This window comes from Leptosomus discolor, chromosome 3, assembly GCF_034619465.1.
Source record: "Leptosomus discolor isolate bLepDis1 chromosome 3, bLepDis1.hap2, whole genome shotgun sequence".
In the NCBI taxonomy this organism is placed as follows: Eukaryota; Metazoa; Chordata; class Aves; order Leptosomiformes; family Leptosomidae; genus Leptosomus; species Leptosomus discolor.
The window spans coordinates 44,241,381-44,262,544 of record NC_141393.1 but is presented as its reverse complement, the minus strand read 5'-3'; the positions used below and the strand labels follow the sequence as shown (position 1 = coordinate 44,262,544).

Genomic DNA, 21,164 nt, shown 5'->3' with positions numbered 1-21,164 from the left:
TCCTTCAGGTGCATCTGTTGTAGCCAAGGGATACATGCCTGGGGACGGCCCTCTTGGTCTGGAGGCTTTGGGGAGTGAGCTGAATAGTTCAGGGGCTTCCCCTGATCTTCCTCCACTCCAAGGTGAGCCCACATCCATAGGGTAGTGCTCATTTAAGCAGGAGGTAAGGCCAGGAGAAGAGGGCGTCTCAGGGCTTCGCCAGACATTTATTGCTGGTTCTGGCAGTCCTGGGACACCCCTCAGAGATATCAGTACTAACAGGGAGTGCATGGGGAAGGGGAGGAGCTGAACCCAAGGCCAGTTTAGGAGTGTCTGAATGCATTGTCCTCTCCTGCCAAGTACCCTCAGTTGCTCGGTGAGGAGGGAATCCTGCAATCAGACAGATGAGGCCTTGAGGTCCAGCAGCTGCTACAAGTATTCAGCTGTCTCACTGGAGCTTGTCTCCCTGAGGAAAAGAAAAGACAAGGCATCAGTCAAGGTTCATTGCACCCTCCTATGCAAAATCACCTCTCTGTGTGCCCAGCTGGTTTGCTCTGACCAGGATGGAGACCTTCCCCGGGGCACTGAATGACCAGCAAATCTAGGACCACCTGAATCACCCAGTCCTCCTCAGCAAAGTGGGACACTGCTTTATGGAGTCCCAAACTTTCGGTCTAGAAAATAAACTTGGTCTCATGCTCCCTGCCAGCATTGGCCTCCTCCAGTCACTGCTCTTCAGCTAATTGTCTGTCCCAGGCAGCTCAGCTGTCCTTAGCTTGCAGCAGAGGGGACTTGCCTGCTGCTCACTCCCAGATACCATGCTGTGTTTTGAGGCTTGGAAGGTGGCCCCCACCTGCTTACCTCTCATGGAATTGCTCTTTGAGGTTGGCAAGTGTTGGGTCAGTTCGGTTCTGGTCAGGACCCTCCAGCTGGGATTTGCTCAGGTATTTGGCCGTCTCATGTGTCCTGGCCAGATGAGGCCTTCCCTCCTCAGACTGCCCTTTTTCAGCCTCCCACCCTTCAGGATGGTCCATGGTTAGGAAGGAGCTATAGCTCTCTTCTAAGGAGCTAGCACCTTCATCATAGAAAAGGAGGCTCCGGGACTGAACTGGAAAAAAGGAGACCATTGGTTAACAATGAGGACAAGGTCTCTTGCAACAGTTGTGGGTCACAGTGGTGGTTTTAGCACATGCTTACCCAGCTATGGCCTTGTCCATGTGTAACTGTGCAGGAGGCCTGCTCTGCAGGATACCCACCTCCCCCCAGCTTCAGGAGGCAAATGTTCCCCTGGACACACCAGCCTCTTCAGAAGAGAATTGATCTGTCCTGGGACTTTTCCCTCATGTTCTTTCCTTTGACACTTGCGACACTTGCCATGTTTTGCGACAGTGGTTATCAGAGAATGACAACGGGCCCACCCAAACAAGGTGCTGTTACCAGTTTGTGCCACTGACAGGCCAGGAATCTCCCCTTGCCAGAGCCCCAGCATATGGGGTACGCACTGAGGGGAGAACGCTACCCCTGAACTGGGAGTATTGAGAGAAGAGCTGGAAATGGTCTGACAGGGTGAAATGGAGTAACCACGTTAGACTCACTCTTACTAGTTGTGTAAATGTCTGGTGCTGGTGTTGCTTTCACTGTCTGTGATGCTGAAGAGAACTCGGGGAGACAGGGCATCAAGGATCCCAGGATGAGAACAAAGCAGAGTGCCAGCACCTAGAGAGGAGATCAGCACAGAGTTAGTGTCACTAGCCATGAGGAAACACTCCCCCCACAGCACACAAACATGAGGCTGTGCGAGAATATGTGGTCAGGCTGACAACTGTGTCTCTGTGGTCCTCCAGGAAGGGAAAGGGCTTGCTCTGCTAATCTCTGCTGCAAATCTAAGAAGAGAAGTCAGAAGCTTCCTCGTGTTGCTTTATTTGAAGTATTTCTGGTTCAATGGTGAGAACTTGCCTGTTCAGTTGATGAGAAATGGTGGAAGGCATAGCTGGGGAACAAGTTGAGAAAGAGGGATGAACTCTGCCTTGACCAGACAGAACCTGACCATTGGCTCAGCAGGAGCTGTAGTGGGCTGTAAGAAAACAAGCTCACCGGGAAAAATCTGTGAGATACCACAGCTCATAGCAAAGTGAAGCTACTGTCCATACGAGGACAGAAATGACAGCAGAACTGCAGCTGCTTAATACCTGCTAGCAAAGACAGAGAGTCCAAGGAAAGGGTTACATTTATGCTTGACAGACACATATACAGCACCATGTGTTCACGCCTTCTGCTGTCAGGCAGACCAGTAAGAGGTACTGGGGCAGTGATAAAAGGAGAAAGGCAGATAAAAGCTCCCTGGAAATCCCCCTCTGGTAGGTCTGCATTTGTCTGTAAATTCTGCCATACTAGTAAAGCTTCAGTGTGAGATGCCAGTGCTGATCTAAAGGACTTTATAGAGTTAAGGCAACTACCAGCACAGAGCAAGAGGGGACACATGGGAAGTGATATAGAGACAAATGCTTATTGCCTGAATACCTGTGTGCCATGGGTAGTATATAACTAGCTGCTGCCAGCTCAGTGCATAGCACATCGAAGAGGCAATGCATCCATTGATGATTTCTACTACCTGTGTATAAACTAGCGAAGTTTGACCTGTGAGGACAGCTAGCAATTGCTTGAATGCTTTTCAGAACAGCCACCTATTTCAGAATAGCCATGACTAAGTAATGCACAGAAGCTGGTACATCAAGGTAATTTTGATCACCAGTGGATTCCAGGAGATGTGGAAGACCAAATAACAGCATGTGGATACTACACTATGTAAAGATGGATTTTAATTGTCCGGACTCTTCATGGCTTGTTTTAAAGTAAGGAAATTAAATGCGGAAAGCATAGACACTGTCTAAGCACATCATATCAGGCACGCAAGGCATTTAGAACCCTTATTTCACAAAAACAGGGGGAAAAACAAATTCTAAATAGATGTTGCTTGGAATTATCACAGCCAAACACACAACCTCCAGAAAGCGGAGCCAGCCCTGTGAAGCCTGTTCTTCTAAAACAAAAGAGGCTTCATGGGCTGGGAAAGAGCAGTATACTTAACATCTTGCTTTAACATGGCTTTCAACTGGGGCTTTGCAAATCAGTGTTGTTTTTACTCTTGTTTTGTTTCAGGTTAAGTCTGATTGATGCTCTGATTTGGTTCCAGTTCACACTCCATAACACTTCATAACAATAACTCTTGGTTGGACTCTAAGTACTATTCATCTCACAGCTTTTGACCATCTTACCATTTCGACCTTTTAAAAGCGACGGAAACTAAGCGAAACTACTGCAAAACCCATTGGAAAAGTAGAGGCAAAGTTAATAAAAAAAAGACATCCTGAGAGCATAGTTATCAAATGGTTCACTGTCAAACTGGGAGGAAGTAGCAGATGGAGTAGGAGAGAGATGCTTTATGGTTCTGGCAAGGTTCAACATTTTTAAGCTTGACTTGGATGATGGACTGTATCAAATCTGCTGATGCGAGAGATTATAAGCAGACTGGCTTTTGGGCAGGATTCAAATTCAGAATGGTCTTGACCAAGGGGAGTCGTGGTCCACGAGAACAGCGGGCAGACCCATACAGACAAATGCCGAGACCTGCTGAGGCCTGTGAGGCGGCAGGACTGATTAACAGAGGAAACATGTCAGCAACTATGTGGCCAGGCAGCTGTTCTACAGAAGAGGATCTGGGAGTTAAAATGGAGCATGTGGTGGGCACAAGTCGGTGTCACTTTGCAAAGGGCAAATCTCAGCCGAGGCAGTATCAACAGGTTTTCTGGCTGGGTCTGTACCCAGACTTCCAGAAGATCATTATGTCCAGCTTTGGGCCGCGTACTTCCAAAAAGATGCGGGGCAATCAAAGATAGTCTGGAAGAGAGATCTGGGAACAAGCAGTGATTCAGTAACTCAGCCTACAAAGGAAGACTGAAGAATCATGGTGATTTAGCAGAGCAGACTGAAGGGAGTTGCTCAAAACTAGGAGTTTTCAAATATGTAAAATGTGGCTGCACAAAGGGAGGGTAAACTGATCTTGCTTACTGTGAGCAGAAGAAGTTGTAATAAGCTTAAGCTGTTGCAAGGAAGGTTGAGATGAGAGAGCAAGAAAACTTTATCTGGGAAAGATAACAAAGCACTGAAATGGTTTGCCTGAGGAGGTTGAGGACTGCTTATCCCTGGAGGCCTTCAAGAACCGTCTGGACAAATATCCAGTAGGAATGACACAGGGCTAAAAAGGAAGGGTACTCTGCTCCACTCCCATGCTTCAAGGCATGATGATTCTATGTATCTGTTGTGATAAGGAGTGCTGTATTTGAAATGGGAACTCAGATGCCTGGCCAAAGCCAGAAAAGCAAATTCCAAATTCTTGAAATGCTTCAAAGCTAGGAAGCCTGAGAGAGTTGGTGTGTGGGCTGGGATGCCATGGAACGAAGGGAGCAGTAAGGAGAGATAAGACGTTGTTGGGAAGCTAAATTAGGTATTTTATCAGCCTATAGCACAGGGGACGTCTGGAAGGCACCTCTTCTGGACTTGCTCATTCCAGGTAGCAGTGATGAAAAACCTCTGGAGCCAGGGGTGCTCTGATGAGCCGATGCATTAAGGAGCAATGAGTCAGAGGGCCCAGCTGGGTCACACCCGAAAATGTGGAAGGGATTTGGGAATGAAGCCACAGAGCAACCAACAACAAAGACAGTCAGTCATTAAAATCTGGTCTGATGTGGGGGCAGCAAAGAGTGTCAAAAGTTTGTGCAGATTTTGAAAGAAGAAAGTGCTGGAAATTACAGGGCAGGGGCTCTGAAACCAAGGAAACTGATTGAACCGAGAGTGAAAAGCAACCCCCTCAGGACATTGAGGGTGCTGAGAAAGTGGGGCAAGCACCTCACCATCTGTTTGTATTTCATGCCTGGTCACAGTACAGAATTGATAACTACATATAGATAACCAACTTTGACAAATTCATCATAAGCAGCTACTATGACAATCCTGCAAAGACATCACAGGGTGGAAGGTTATACTTTTACCATGGATGAGAAACTTTCAATGAGATTAAGAATAAGCAATTGACTCTATTTATGGCCACACAGTGGTATGACCCAAAACTCCACAGTGAAGCCAATATTGCTTAACCATGATCCTCCACTATGAGAAAGGAGAGGTAAACAGGGATTACCCAAATCAACAGACAACCTCAAATCATTTTGGTTAGTCAAAAGGGCAAACAAAGAGAATTCTATCTGTATTTAACAAAGCCTGATGTGCAGGCGTACCAAGAACAGATGACATTTCTTGCTGATAAACACAAGGTAATGCCCACTGGGACAAATACTTGAACTGTTCATCTGCCCTGCTGAGTTAAACACTAAGCATTACCAATTCAGCTAAATAAAACTCTACCCATTATGATGGAAGCTCATTGAAGATTTTTGCTGAATGGGCAATAGCTAATGAAAAGCAAACAAAACGCTGTTTTGCCCAAAGAACAAGGCAACGAAAATGCAGGAATTATTCTAATGCTGTTGCATAAACAACTGACACTACCTAGGTATGTATGACACAGGGCCCAGTTCGGGTGACTCTAACACAGAAGGAGAGAGCAGATGTAACTGTCAACAGATCTGGGCAGTGGGGCAGAGGGCAGAGACAGGCAATTGACAAAGCTGTCTGGGGAAGGATGGCCAATAAGGAAGATGGAAATGAAGCTTATACCATTAGGCAGGTCCCGGTCTGTGTGGAAGCCATTTTGTAAGGTCTGGAGACTTTCCCAGCTACCAGAGCCTGCAGTTTCTGTAACTGCTGGAGCAGAGTCCTGGAATAGGAAACAACCCAAATCAAAACTTGATAAGGAGGTAGCAGCCAGTAAGTGATGCAAGAATACCACTACCCCCTTCATATTTTACCCTGATTTTCCCTTCTTGTGAAAACAATTATCTCCCCCTTGCTATGTCTTGCCCAAGTTCTCTGACCAAACAGGCTTGGAAAGCAAGAAATAAAAAAGGGCGAGTTTGAGATATAAAGTGTGCAGGAACTGCGGGAGGAACACCCCAAGGTGCTGTTACATTGAGGTAACACCCTCCATCTCCTCACCAGTAGATCCACCACAACCTTCCCTGCAACTACCCACCATTATAAATGTCCCATTCATTTAGGACTCCTGGGTGCCTCAAAGCCCAGCCAGTCATCTCCTGGAGCAATGGAGAGACAAGCTCTGGGATGGAGGCTGAACTTTGTAGTCAGGTTGGACCTTAAACACAGGCCTGCCTGCTCCTACTTCACTCAGAGACGCACACTCTGCAGCTCGACCTGCGCCCCAAACCATATGGTGGAGAGAGAAATAAAAAACAGTTTTGATTCCCTCCAGCTTCTTCAGTTTTGGCAAACTCTGCAGAGGGATGTGGGCAAAGCCAATTCTTGAGTTCAGCAATTAATTCATTCTCTGGCTGCACTGGCTGGAACACATGCTAAGGTCTCTCTGCCCCGTTTAACTGAACATGGGCATCGGCACACATTAGCACAAAACAGTGGTAGGTGTGTTACTAAAGGCCACCAAACCCATCACCAGGCTGGTGAAGAAATCTGGGATGAGGGAGACCACAGAGCACACAGGTCCCAAGGGCTGCAAATTACTGAAATGCAGACTACTGCATGTTTCCCCCTGGGAGCACTGACTGTTTTACACAAATATGTTTGAGCTTTTATAAAATGCCAGGTCCTGGAGCCAGGAGATTGCAGGAGAATCCCATCTTTATCTCTTTCCAAATCCTCTTCTGCTTCTTGTACATGTGGAGAGAAGCACAGAGTGTCCCACTGGCAGTGCTCAAAAAACAAACCCAATTAGAAAGAATGTGTATTTTGAGGAAAAAAAAAAAAAAATCTCCTGGCTTGTAGGTGAATCTTCTGATTTTGCAGGGTGGGGCTCATGCTTTTTCAGCAGCAGGGCTGCCCACACTCCCAGAGAGGCCAGGAGGGAGGCTGTGCTCTGTGGATGAGCACAGCTGGGCAGCCATTTCTCCGGCATACAGGAGACTGCAGCCTTGCACACTTCAGCCAGACCACACCTGACGTCCCCTGCTCACAGCACCAGTGGCTGGCCTGGAAGCTGGGGCCACAGCACTTGTGTCACGGATGGGAGGAAGGAGTGCAGCAGAGCCTCAAGGAGTACTCCATGAGCTGTAGTAGCAGCAGAGGAGGTGGGGACAGGGACGACTGGCTTTCTGGCTGCGGTTCTCCCCTTCAATTTGAGCTGGGGGATAGAAAGCATCCCCCTCACCAGCCTTGCAGCTGACCCTGCCCTTGCTCACACCTGTGGCACTCCAGCTCCTGCTGCCCATTCCCACTGCAGGGGTGGGAGTTTTTGCTATTTGCTTCCAAGGAAGCAAATTCCCCCGGTTATCAGTCGGCCAGCTCTGCATATTAGGAGCACAAGTGCTCACCAGATTCTTGAGCAAGGGAGCCAGGGCCTGCTTTGGGGCTGTGGGAGCAGCTTTGGGGCTGTGCTCCTTTCAGGCAGCAGCAGATGGGAGATTCTCCGGGCTTGCTTTGCAAGGGGAAGAGGCAGGGCAGGGGCTGGGATACCCCATGCACAGGATGTTGCCCAGGATTTAGTGGGAGCTGGGATCTCTACCTCTACTAGAGGAATGGGCTTTCCCTGTATTCAGAAAGTCTGTTCAGCTCTTTCACAAGAGAAACCTGAAACAGCCACATTATGCCTGCGGCCTTGTATTCCTCCAAAGAGCCCAAGAGCAGGCACAGTAGGTCTGAGAGGGTGGTGTGAGGGGCCTCCCTCGATGCAGTGGCTCTGGAGACAGCCAGAGGCCTGGAGGGCAATGGGGAGGGTAGCATGAGCCCAAAGGGCTGCAGGGAGAAGGAGGAAGAGATGGGAGAAGCGCCTTCCCTCCCTCCCCTCACTGCAGCGTGGCCTGGCTGTCCCAACACAAACATTCCAGGCTTGCTAACCAAACCCAGCTGCCTCACTGCTGCCATGGGCCAAAAACCAGCACCTCGCCGAGCAGTGCCTGTCCCATCAGGAGCTGGGGGAGCCTGCCTTTCTTTTCTTGCCCCTCTGCCCCAGCACATCCCTGGCTTCCCTTCCTGCCTGCCCCACCCTACCCACAGCGGGTCATATATAGCCCTTCTTACCTGTTTGCGTTTTCTAAGGTCTCTACTTTTTTCCAGAGTTCATTGTTTTCTGTTGTGTATGTCTCAACCCTGCAGGAATAAAACCCATAGCCAGTTGGTTGCAAAGGCCAGACAGGTTAAAAAAATGTTGCCTTTGTCTGTCGGGGTGTGGAGGCTCAGTGGCCTCATCCATCACCTGCAGATATGGTCCTGGGGCCAGACGTTCCTGGCCTGCCTGATTGCAGCCAGCCCCGACAGACCAGGGATGAGATTGCATGTGGACAGCTATGTGTGACAGTTCCCAGTTCAGGCTTTCCAGAGGGCTGGGAAAGTCAGTAGCACTTGGTTACAGGCAGGTCAAGTCAGGACAGACCCGAAGTTATGCTGGCATTTCCATCACTTCCAAACCCCCCTAAGGAGCATGGAAGAGGAACAGAGGGACAAATCCAAACCTCTCCCACTCAGACTGAGAACCTGCCCTGGCTGTGCGGCTTGCATACGAAAACCCGGCAGTTCTGTGCAAATGCTGGGCCAGCTCCGACTGCAGGCACTTGAGGGCAGCAGAGAACCTGCAGGCTCCCTCCCACTGCTTCGGAGGGAAAGTGGTTAGGCTGCAGTTGGGACGAGGAAAGGAGAATGTCTCCCGGCCCGGAGGAAGGGAGGCCAGAGATCTGATCAGCCTGATCCTGCTGGAGGTTTCCAGCATAGCCTGTGAACCAGGCGTTCCGTGTAAAAACTGGGCTTGCAGCAAAGGTGTCAAACTGAATAGTGAAGGGCCCAAGTGCAGGTTTTGACAAACCAGCTCTTACAGAAAGCCAAGTTGACTAAAGACTTGTTCCATTAAAAAAAAAAAAAATCACTGAATGCTGCTTTTGGTTCACATTTAAACCTGGCATTGTTTGAAAGTCATCTGTCACAGCAATGCACTAGCGTAACAAACCACTGAGTACATACAGGCACCGCAACCACGTCTGGGGAAGAGGCCCCAGCACAGAAAGCCCTGGACCTGCCACTTGTGTGAAGCCAGCCAACTCCCCAGCCCCAGCTTGAAGGATCTGGGTGCCAACGTGGGACACTAGCTGGAGGTGATGTGGTCTGATGCCTGGACACACACATGCATGCTGAGGTGCTGCGTATGGAAGGGTGAGAACTTGAAGCTGCCTTGAGTCATCTGTTCTTATTCAGCATTTTTGCGCACTTAGAGAAGATAAACAGGTAGCATAAGGGAGAAGAGTTAATTAAAGTTGGGTTTGGGGGGTATTTTTTTCCATTTTGATGATCTCAAGTGGTGTTAATAACAGGGAAGAAGGTATTTAAACAGAGATGTGTATTTGCACCTGGATCCCAGCATTCTTCTTTGCCTGAGAGCGCCCATCAGGGGCCGCTAGTACAACGGGGATCACAGGATTGGGCCCTGAAGTGCTATTTTCTACCCTGTCAGTGTCATGTGATACCACTTTAGGCTTATGCCTGCCATAAATGCAGGACCTCTGGGTTGCAAGGAGAAAAACAAAGCTCATGCAGGGAGCAGTGGAAGAGGAGGGAGTGAGGGGAATAACAGTAGTGCAAGGTTTTTCTTGCTATCAAATGCTTGTGCGTCCACCCTTATGGGAAGGGAGGGGGAAAAGCTGTGGTCAGTGCCCTCAGAGGGCCTGCTGCTTATGGGACAGATAAAATAGAAGCAACTTCTAATGGAGAAACATGATTCTTTCTTACCCAAAATCCCACCTTGTTGGCAGCCAAAATGGCCTGTGTTCTGCAGAGGACCAGCCAAACTAAGCAGTTGGAAACACAAGGTTTCTAGAGAAATCTTTATCCTGCAAGAGGATTTCTAGGAGGGAGGGGAGTAAGGGCAGGATCCCAACCCAAACTTCTGTGCAGCCAGCCTTACAAGGAATCATACTCTTTAAGCAATTCAGAGGCAAAAGCACTAGAAAGGGGGTCTGTGCGTGGACAGGGCTCCTTTTTCAAAAGACCAAGAAGAAGAAACTTACTTTTTCTCTAGACATTCCACATATTCTTTCTTCTTCCTGCGACTCTCCTGAGCAGAGATCTGTGAGGAGGGCAGCCATCAGAAAGGAGTCAGTATCATAAACCTCTAGACATTTTTTTGTGGCTCCCTCATCTGTTCCATGCACACACAGCACCCTAAAGGTAAATGGGGAAGTTGTCTTCCAGTCTGCCACTCCTACTGGTCTCCAGGCCAAAACTGGGAGAGATGGATGCTGTAGGAGGTATGCAGCCTTCTTTGGCCTGTAGTCCACAACCATTTGTTGCAGTATGCCTGGCCCCCTTGCTGCTGAGAGCATCTTCAGGGTTGCTTTAGACTGCTCTGACTCACATGGGTACGTGCTGTGGCCATCTGGGCAGATTCTGCCCCAGACCGCTTCTGAGTCACTGGGTGACTAATTCAGGGTCTCATAATTTCTCCCACAGGATGCTTTCTAATCACAGTCTAAAGTCTCACAGCCTCTGCCTGGCTAATGAGCTCTGTGCATCACCCGTCCTGCACCATGCAATGGCTCTTGTTTCCCTGCCCCCACAGCAAGGCCCGACCAGGCTGGTTTGTCTGATCCCTGATGCCTTAGCTTGTGGATCCCATCCCAAGCCACACAATCCCAGGAGCTGTGCTGGAAGCCACACTTCCCAGATACAGCAGCATGCACAGCATGCATGCAGAGATGCCCCATGGCACCATTTCTGTGGGCTGGGAGGCTTGTGCCAGTGTACGAAAGGCAGGATCCCACCTTTTCTGAGGTGCACTGCAGCTGAGGAGGCGAGGGTAACTATAGCACTGGTCAGCTGAGGATGCTTTGGAATCATGGGAACTGCATGGTTACATTTTTTGCAGTCACCTTGTTCTTGATTTTCCTCCTGACCCTCTTCAGTGCTTTCTCCTCTGCTTTGGTGAGAGGCAGCTTAGTAGGAATGGGGTATCCCTCAGCAATCAAGGTGCGTTTCTCCTCTTCAGTCAAGAGCAGTGGGCCAGAGGTCCCTTGTAACTTCTGAAACACACGGAGAGCAGCTATCAGCATCAGCAAGGAGTTGTATCCCAGAGATCCTCCTTAAAGCCTTGCAGAGCAGTTAGGGGCTCAGTACAAATATGTGCAGGGCACTGCTCTTTCTTGCTTTCACCCTGGTCCTAGAGGCACAGCTCAGCAGCTGCCTTCCTCTTTTACTTAGGAGGGCATCTGCTCCTTCGTGGTCATGCGGGCTACACACTTACACTGCAGGACCCCGCCAAAGAACTGTTGGGCAATGGTTAAAACACAGTCTGGTTATGGGAATTTTCAGTTATTCCTTTCATTTCCATTAACTGCGTCAGAAAGTCCTCCAGTGAATAGGCCACTTCCCAAAGCGTGGGGTGAAAGACAGCACTTGCTAAAGCAAGGTAGCTGCTGTAAGCATTGTGCAAGACTCATTGCACCTCTCCTTACTCCTGTGAGCACCATCCTGCCTCGCACATCCCTGTGCTAAGACATCACATTGCTTTGCCAGAGCATTTCAGCTTGAAGACATTAACAAGGGCAGGATCCCCCACATAAGCCTCGGAGAGCCTCCAACCCCCTCTAAGCACCAAGGAGCCCTGTGTCCCAGTGACGTCCTGCTGCCTCCTTACGTGTGGTGCTGTGAGGAGGGGTGAGGAGGAGATGGCGGTAGAAGAGCGAGCAGCAGGTCGGGCTGGGCTGGAGGGAGGCAGGGACCGAGGACTCTGAGATCCGTCGCTGTCACTGCCATGGCTGCTGGGTGGAGTTGGAGGCATCTGCACCAGGTCATCTACTGAGAAATAAGGAGATCACATCAATGGCTCTCATGTCAGCCCGTTGGTACAGGCATAAGGCCCTGAGTAGCAACAGGAAAAGACACTGCCATAACACAGGACTGAAAGGAGAGGGTAATGAGTCTCACAAGATGGTGTGGGTCTGAGAACAAAGCCGGATGGCACACTGCTTGAGACAGAGGGGAGGCTGACCTTAAATGTGCTAAACTAGGAACTGCAGGAGTCAGAGAGCTGGCCGGGGCTTTGCCAAGACACAAGAGGTATTTACAAAGCAATAAAGTAATCTGGTGTCAACCAAAATGGAGTACAAAGCCCATGATATTTTGTTCCATAGCCTGTTCACAAGTACAGGAAGCTCTGTAAAAGAAGAGCTCTTCCAAAAGCACTGCAGGTCTCACACACTTGCCAGCAGACTTGATCCAAAGGGGCTCCGGTCACACAGTTGGTTTCCAAGCACTTGAAAACTGTCCCCACTTTGTACTGGAGAGCCCTGGGGGCCTTAATAGAGGTGGGAATATGCCTAAGGAATGTATCTCTGCAGCAGTGGGAGTTCCTATAGTGCTTTCATTTGTGCATCGGCAGATTTTCAGATGCTTGGGTTTCTTTCAAATTAAACTGGATCCTGAATTTCCTGACTTTCAGATGGTTGTTTTTGGATAACACTACAGTCTCTCTGAGGATTTTAAAGGCACTCTTGCTTATTTCCAACTCTGAAGTAGCCTGTTTTGCCTGGGAGTCCCTGTCTGAACAGCTCTGTGCATGGCTGCTGGTCCAGACACCGATCTGATTTGGAACAGTGCAGCGCTCACTCCTCTGGGGTCTGTGCCCCAGTGCTACCTTGTATGCATGGCTCTGCTCTCAGGTGTTGTATTTCCTCCCTGTATAGTAATGATCTATATCTGAGTAATATAGACAGATGTAAGTCAGTCAACGGGCAAATTCTATCTTCTTACCTGCAGGTACATTTAGAAACTGGTTCACCTCTTTGGGTTCAGCTTTGATCACAGGTGGTGGAGCAATTTCTATGGGAGTCTGTGGAAGAGAAGCAGAAAGAGCTCTTGGACGCTGACACCTCCCCTGCCCAGAGGGCTCCCACCAGTTCTGTTCATAGCCGCTGCTTCCCTGCTCTCTGTCCTGCCCCAAAGCAGCCTCTCACCACACATAACAGAAACCAACAGTCCAAACATAAGCCCCCTGAAGTCTGTGTCCCTGGGCACACAGAGTGCAAACACGTGTTTGCAGAGGAGGAGGCAGTGGCAGATGGATATGCTGCCAAGCAGTGCACCAAGTACCTCCAAAAGGGAGATGACTTTTATCCTTGGCAATTCTTCCCTTGCTAGATCCACATAGTACAATTTAAACCAATCTGTGCATTACCATGGGAAGTCCCTCTTTGATCTGCCTTCATTAGAAATGGGAAGATGGACGTTGTTCAGAAACAGAAAGGGAACAAACCCCCTGTCCTGCTCACATGATTTTCACCAGGGCTGCTGGGCAGCTGTTTCCAATCAGAGGGAACTGAGAGTTAAATAAAGAGTAGATTTATTGCCATCTGGGCTATGCTGCCCCTCAGCTCCCCGGCTTGCCAGCCCCCAGCCCACCATAGGCTGGGGGAGTTTTTACACTAAACAGACACATTGCAAACTCCTCCAGACTGTAAACACAGCTGAGGGAGCACCATAGTATGGCTGCTGAGCACACACAGCAGAGCTTCAGGGGCACAGCAAGTTCAAGCTGTGTAAATAATGGAGGAAGTTTGTTCACAGTTTTGGCTAGAAGTAGCCATTTGTTTTGGATGGTTGTTTAAATGGGAAGATGCTCAGCATGAGTGAAAAAAGGAAGTGAACCTCAGAGATGCTCTACTATTATCTGTTGAGCTGCTACAAGATAGCCAAGGTTTGTGTGAGACTGGTCAGACCTTCCCATCCAAGACGACTGGACTCAAGGCCAGCTGAACTGAGCCCCCAACTTACACCCACATACCAGTGGTATAAGTAAGTGAGCCTCCTTCAGACAAACTTCTTCAGAACTTAAATATGACCAAAAAACTTGGCCCCTTGTTTCTTAGAAATAATAATTCCTGCTGCTTCATAGGAAAAAGCAAGCAGGACCTGGAGTGGGACCTCCATTTCCAGTGAGCAGCTGAGAAAAGTGAGAGGCCGTATTATAAGCCCAAGGCCATGAAAAAGACAGTGGCAGAGCATGGGTCTATACTCAGGAATAGTGGGGTCACCGGCATCACACTAATTGACACTGTTCTCTGAAAAATGAAAATAAGAGTGTCTACAGAAATACTGGCAGATTGGACGGGACAGGCCTCCAGCACATGCAAGCTTAAAAGCCTTTAGGTTTTGTGCCAAGGAAACATGCTTGTATTTAACTAAGACTGTAAAGCCTCCTGTGCTGGAGAAAACCTTCCTTCCATCAGTTTCCCTGGAAGGATAAGCTGCCCTGTAGTGTCACTGCAGGAATCAAGAACATAGTTCTAGCTGGCATCAGGAGTGCTGCTCCTCTGACTGCCGTTTCAAGAGGAGAATGACAAATAATGCAGTATCTGGGCTTTTTATCACCTTCTCCTGTCTGTCCAGTGGCTAAATCACCTAGCAGGGCCCTGCAGTCACATGGCTGGGTCTGTGTCACCAGGGCTGCTGCTGTGTCAGAGCCCAGGTACCCGATGGATCTTAGATGGGCTCACCTCCTCGGGGACTGGCAGTCTCTGCAGAGGGTTGAGGTTCAGCACTGGTATGGAGCTGGCAGCTAGCTGGGACTCAGGCAGGTCTAGAGCCAGGTTCTGTTCCTGTTTCACCATGATGGAGCAGAGCTTGGGCCCCAGCGACCACACTCCATTCTCCAGCTCTGGAACATGCACAACGTGAGAGTCAAACTCCAGCAAGAACAGGACAAGATAAAAAAAAGTCATGCAGACAGCTTCGCCCCATCTGGGGAGGCTGCCTTTCCAAGTTTAGCACTGTCACCACAGAAGCATGTGCAGGCCCACAACACAGAGTACAAAAGGGAACAAACCCCCAACGTGCAGGCAGCAGACAGGACAGAGCTAGAGGAATTCTGTCTCTGCCCTGCTCTGACTGTGCAGCCCAAGCGCTGGAGGACAGCTGTAGGGTTTCTTCCCCCAGTGATGTCTCAGTCTTGTCCTCTGGATCTTATTTATACTTAGAGCTCAGTGAGAGGAGGATGCTGGGCTGTTGCTCCTTAGGCAGCATGGCTAGCATCACAGAGCTGCCAGGTGTGTTACCAAGAATAGCACTATCCCTGTGCTAGAGACCTGGCAAGAGGGCAAGCACGATGACAGTGAAAGGCTGACAGTGCTGCTTTGGCCTCCCACCAATGTTGTGCCAAGTACCAGAGCTTTGTTGCATGACAGGAGAGGAGGAAGGTCTATTTCTGTGGAAGGAAGTCCAATGTGGCACCTGCTTGTGAGGCTGCTCCCAAAGCTGTTCCCCTCAGTCTCATCTTTGAGGCTCCCACTTCCACCCCACGCTGCTCCAGAGGACTGCTGCCTACAGCCATGCCCTGCTGCCATTGCTGGCAGGGACAGAAGCAACAGTGAGGGAAAGGAAGGGTTGGAAGAGAACAGAATGGGGCTGTGTGGGCATGCTCCTCTCGCCCCCTGCCTGCTCTGTCCTGTGCACATCTGTGGTGTGAGTGTGGCTTGTCACTGGAAGTAGAGATCCCCGGAGCTGGGATTCAGGCAGTGGTGGATAAGCTGCAGCTCAGATGGGAAAAAAACCTGCCTGGGCTCTGCTCTGAAGTTTTGGTCTCCTCATTGCTCTTCAAACACTTCAGCCTGCCAAAAAGCTTCTCCTAGCTGGCCTAGAGCCTGCATCCTCCTCCCTAATCCTCATCCCTTCCCTTCCCTTTTTTATCTGACAACCAGAAATGCATTTGGTTTGACACAGGACAGACTACTGCTACATGTGTCACCAGATAGTGCCCCAGTTGGCTCAACATAAGGCCACAGTCAGGCTCACTCCCCAACCCCTCAGCACTGCTCTCACTGCTCTCTCCATACAGCACTCACAGACCCAAGGCTGTTGCCGAGTTCTCTGCTGCTCAAAGCAGCCCTGCAGTGCAGGTCTCAGTCCAGAAGATGCCCTGTCAAAAGAAGCAGGGGAGAAACATCCTTCTCAGCTCTGGAAAAGGCTGCACAAAGAACAGTACAAGCAAGCAGCTGTTTGTGTGGGAGCTGCCATCTGAACTGAAAGGTAGCTTAACATCATCTTTGCCCAACTCAGTCTCTGTTGCCCTCAGGAAAGAACAGGGCAAAATCCTGCCTCTGGCTTTTGCTTGGATGCAGTGGTGTTGAAGCTTGGGCAAGAATTATATCAGTTAACACAGTGCTACCCTTGCCAGTAGAATATGTTGTCTTCCTGTCTTTGGTCTAGCACCTCGTATTTTGCTGTCTAGATAGGTGTCTCTAGCAGAGGCTCATTCCTCCCAGCTCCCTGTGTAACTGGACATCTTCAAGCACAGACACAAGTTTCTGTGGCTGCTCCGTATGCATACCAAGCTGCATGAACTGCTCTCAGTGCTGCTGGATTGTTTCCTAGAGCTTCCCACAATGCAGCAGGGCCAATGTCATCAGGCAGTGTCTCAGGCAGGGGTGCACTACACAGCCATTGCTGAGTGGACACAGACTGAATTGTGTTTTCTCTGTCCTGCTAAGGACACCAAACCCACAGCTGGTAGTGAAGTCCCAGTTACCCCTGGTATTCAGACAAGACCTTTCTGATGGAAAGAGGCAAGGTGTTACACAGCCACAAGTGTTTGCAGGCAGAAAACTTGGACGGACTTCTTTTGCCTGACCACAGCCTGTCACTGAGATGAGGGACCTTTAGAGGTCTTCCAGTCTATCCCACTGCTCCAGGCAAGTTCAACTAAACTTGTGTCAGTCCTGACAGATGGTTGTCTGACTTGATCTTACCCCTCTGAAAAGTGATGAAGAGTCCACCATTAAATCTCTTCTACGGTTTCACTATGCCCACTATGGCAAGGTTTTGCCTACTGGCTGATCTGAAGCTCCCTTACTGTGATTACCCCCAGTACAGGCTGGGAGTCAACCTGCTGGAGAGCAGCCCTGCGGAGAAGGACCTGGGAGTTGTGGTAGACAAGATGACCATGAACGACCAACATGCCCTTGTGGCCAAGGTGGCCAATAGTATCCTGGGGTGCACAAAGAAGAGTGTGGCCAGCAGGTGAAGGGAGGTTATTCTCTCCCTTTACTCTGCCCTGGTGAGGCCACACCTGGAGTACTGTGTCCAGTTCTGGGCTCCCCAGTTCAAGAGGACAGGGAACTACTAGAGGAAGTCCAGCAGAGGGCTATTAAGGTGATTAGGGGACTGGAGCATCTCCCCTACGAGGAAAGGCTGAAAGACCTGGGGCTCTTTAGCCTGGAGAAGAGAGGACTGAGAGGGGACCTTATCGACACTTATAAATATCTAAAGGGCGGGTGTCAAGAGGATGGGGCCAGGCTCTTTTCAGTGGTGCCCAGCAACAGGACAAGGGGCAATGGGCACCAACTGGAGCACAGGAAGTTCCGCCTCAACATGAGGAAAAACTTCTTTGCATTAAAGGCGACAGAGCACTGGAACAAGCTGCCCAGGGAGCTTGTGGAATCTCCTTCCCTGGAGAGATTCAAAACCCACATGGATGCAGTCCTGTGTAACCTGCTCTAGGTGAACCTGCTTTAGCAGGGGGCTTGGACTAGATGATCTCCAAAGGTCCCTTCCCATCCCTACCATTCTGGGATTCTGGGATTTTAAGTGTCATCTTCCTCACACTCCCTTTCTGTTGCAAAGCTTTGCATCTCTTTTTCTCAGAGGTAGAGGCACCCCCTGTCTGGGACAGCTGCTGCTGAAGTAAGTTACCAGACAAGAGAGAGCAGACCACCAAGGGCTCTCCCCGTTCAGACCCAACTCAGCGAGAGAGCAGCCCCCAGTGCTATCAGTCCAGACAGTGCGAGGAGCAGACACCCAAGTAAGTACATGCTGTCCTCACATTTCCTGTCTACATTCTGACCCTGCTCTCTTTCCCACCCTCAGAGATTTATCTGGGGAGTGATTGGGTTACAGAATCAGAAACACATCAGAGGGTCAATGAAGGACTGAGGAGGAGGCATTTTGTGTGGACAAATCTATGATCTCCTGCCTGAGAGGATGTTTCAGAGGTATGGTCAGTCTGTAACCACTGCAGATTCCACCGTTTCTTGGTGGGTGAGGCATGGCAGGAAGCTCATCCTCTGCTCTAGATACTCTGTACATAATGGGAAGAAGTACGGCTGAGAGATATCCATAGCTGCCCTGGGTTGAGGAGGTGAGGCAAAGAGCAGTGAGGAAGCAGGACCTGTAGAGGAGCATGGGCACTAGCCTGGGGCTGATCCAGCACTGGCTGTTCTGCACAACCCTGACTTCCTCTGCTCCTGGCATCAAATCACACCCTGCAGAACTGAGGGCTGGTACTGAGAACCGAAGCAGCCAGTCCATATGCGCAAACCATCTGGAAAGAAGACTCCACTGATAAGCAGGGTCACAATGCACCCAGTGGCTTGCCCTAGCTGACCTGTGTTAGTGGGAACCATGTGGGAAGGGGCAGGATTTGGAAGTCTTTTGGAGATCTGCAGAAAAGCTGGGAGAAAGCTGACAAATAGCAAGCCTCAGCCAGCTCCAAGGATAGACAGAGCGCGGGCATTCCTGAGGAGCTCTGCAGACCAAGCAGAGCTTGCTTAATGTTAAAGAGAAGCCATTCCTGGGTAATTAATTTAAAGCAAATGTCTAAAAGGACTGAGACTGTATGGAGCTGTGCCAAAAGGACTGCACAGTGTTGCAAATACTGGACCTGATTCAGGGCTACACTAGAATATGACTCACATTCATTTACGAGCCAAGATAGCTCGGGAAAGATGGGTTGAATTATGCCACTGCAGGACTGAGTGCATAGACACCCCTATACCTGCCACATTAATACTAGGCCTTACTCCTTGTATGGAGCTGATCTGCACTCTCAGAGAGTAAGTGCCAGGTCCATCTCAAGCTCTTCTGGGTTATGTGCTGTACACCCTGTACTGGGCCCTGCCCAAGCATCAATGTCACACTCCATTCACGAGCATCGTGGTCTTGCCTTGGAGACACTGCAGCTGAAGCAGGTGGATGTCCGGACACAGAAGGGAGGAGTAGAAGTGGTGACAAGTGTCTTAGAGACGAGTATCTGAGGCAGCTTCATGCAGGCAGACTTCATTTCACCGCTTTCTACAAACTCATGCTTTTTTTGCCTCTCTCATTCCCAAGCCTCATCTCCTCCTATTCATTTGCAGGGGCAAAATAAAGATGTGTTTATATACTCATGCTGGTTTGTTTTTTGTTAATCACCCAGTTGCCTGTTTAGGCTGAATGCCCTCCAAGACTGTACTGGGTTAAAGCTAAGGAAAAAGAAATGTGAATGAAAAGCTTTTTTGATACTAAGGCAGAGCTTGCTTGGCCTGCTATGAGCCTCTCTTCCAGCACCCCTTTGAGTGGCCCTTGAGGAACATGGCACTGACGGCTGCGCCCTTTGCTTGGACCAAAGAGGCAGCAGAGGCCAGCTTCTATCCGCCTGCCTTGGTGTTCGTACCAGAGAGCTGGGATCATTCCTGGCCATGAGAGGGAAGGTCTCACTCTCGCTCAAAAGAATGGCTTTCTTCTGTGTATACTGAGCCTATGCCACTGCTTTTTCAGGCAGCCTGGTGTCCATCAGCTGTTGGGACACCCACACAGTCCCGCAAATTACAGGACTCACTGCAAGGACGACTCTAAAAATATCCAGCCATCATAAATTATCCTGAAGTGAATTGTTTTAAAAATAGGTTTTGAAATGACTGTTCTTCTCTGTCTCCTGCTAAATGATCTGCTGGTAAATAAGCCACTTAGCTTTCCACATGTACCAAGACTAGTTGCAGCCAGAGACTCATGCTTCCTACATTCAAGCCAAATCCCTGCTGCCTGATGCCAGACCTGGACCTAGGGCGTCCACACCCAGGTTTGCAGGGTCCTAAAGAGACATTGCCTCTTGCTTGCCAGAAGCTGGCAGCACACTGAACCACAACCAATTATCATCCTTGTAAATAAGCTAGCCCGGCAAAGGAGCAATGTGACTGTCAGAGTACAAACTGAAAGAAAAAATGTGGGCTGTATTTGACAACAGCAGATCAAATTCTTCCCTGGATTAGCCATGCGCAAGCCCAAGGAATAGCCAGTTTGTCCTTATATATGGAAGACAGCCAGAGCCTCTGCTAACAGATGTGCCCGAAGCTGTGCAGTCTCATGCTCACCGTTAGAACTATCTTCAGTCTTGACAGGCACAAGGGGGCTCTGGGGAGCAGAGTCTCCACTGAGGGAGTAGCTGTGCTCTGCCTGGATGCCTGGAGTGGGTGGATCCAGGTCCATGTCCAGCAGCGGGTTCTTCTCAGCCAGTACTGGGTCATCGAAGAAACTGCTGAAGAGGTCGTTGGAGAAATCCTCCATGTTGTCAGAGAAGTGATCCAGGTTCTCTGAAAAATGCTGAGGAAAGACAAAGGCAGGGAGAGTGTTAGTGTCAACTCCAAGAGGGATCTGAGAGCCTTCCTCTACACTGAGAGCCAAACCTCAGCAACAGCCCTTTTTGGATGGGAAAATACAGTTCTCATCCCTTGCCTGCATCAGTTTGACAAAAACACCTTGAATTAAGATAGAAAGGGCCAATGGTGCTGTAGATGATCTCCACCTGTTTATCTCTGCCACAAACATTCATCAAACTCTTCTATATTCTCGCATCTCCCCCTTCCTCTGTGGGTTCCTATCTTTGGCTTCCTAGCATCATCTCACTGTGACAACAAGCCGAACAGAGCACAAGGCAAGAAATCCCTGCAAATGCAAAATGTAAGTGTGGCAGAAAAATCACAGTCTTCAGCACCTGTCCTTGGTGACAGACACTTTCTCATGTGCTCTGCCAGCAGCAATAGGCACTCTGATGCCCCAGAGAACATCAACCCAGCTGCTGATTTCTATCAGAGAAAAAAAGATCAGTTGGATCAACATAACAGGAAGGCCCCCTGTTGTATTTAATTTCCTCTGGGATTTCGCAGACCCTCTGTGGACCATATGAGGCTGTCCTCCAGCCAGATAATGCCTGTGAAATTCAGCTCCCCAATGAAGTTTAAACACTACAGATGGGCTGTTAACAACAAACAATCATTCCACTAATCATTCCAGTAACAGTCAGCAAATCTGGCCAG

The 21,164-nt window shown here is 49.5% G+C and overlaps 1 protein-coding gene across 1 annotated transcript in view; it reads right to left on the bottom strand.

The window, feature by feature from the left end:
* Positions 1 to 408: 408 nt before the first annotated feature.
* CREB3L1 (cAMP responsive element binding protein 3 like 1) overlaps positions 409 to 21,164 on the bottom strand; it is a 43,868-nt gene continuing 23,112 nt past the window's right edge. The window contains exons 2-12 of the mRNA XM_086462714.1: positions 20,223 to 20,451; positions 14,598 to 14,758; positions 12,856 to 12,934; positions 11,741 to 11,901; positions 10,977 to 11,126; positions 10,116 to 10,174; positions 8,143 to 8,211; positions 5,713 to 5,812; positions 1,575 to 1,695; positions 841 to 1,087; positions 409 to 445 (exon numbers count right to left, since the gene is read on the bottom strand). Of these exons, the coding sequence (XP_086318840.1) occupies positions 409 to 445; positions 841 to 1,087; positions 1,575 to 1,695; positions 5,713 to 5,812; positions 8,143 to 8,211; positions 10,116 to 10,174; positions 10,977 to 11,126; positions 11,741 to 11,901; positions 12,856 to 12,934; positions 14,598 to 14,758; positions 20,223 to 20,451 (1,413 nt within the window). The remainder of the gene's footprint in view (positions 446 to 840; positions 1,088 to 1,574; positions 1,696 to 5,712; positions 5,813 to 8,142; positions 8,212 to 10,115; positions 10,175 to 10,976; positions 11,127 to 11,740; positions 11,902 to 12,855; positions 12,935 to 14,597; positions 14,759 to 20,222; positions 20,452 to 21,164) is intronic.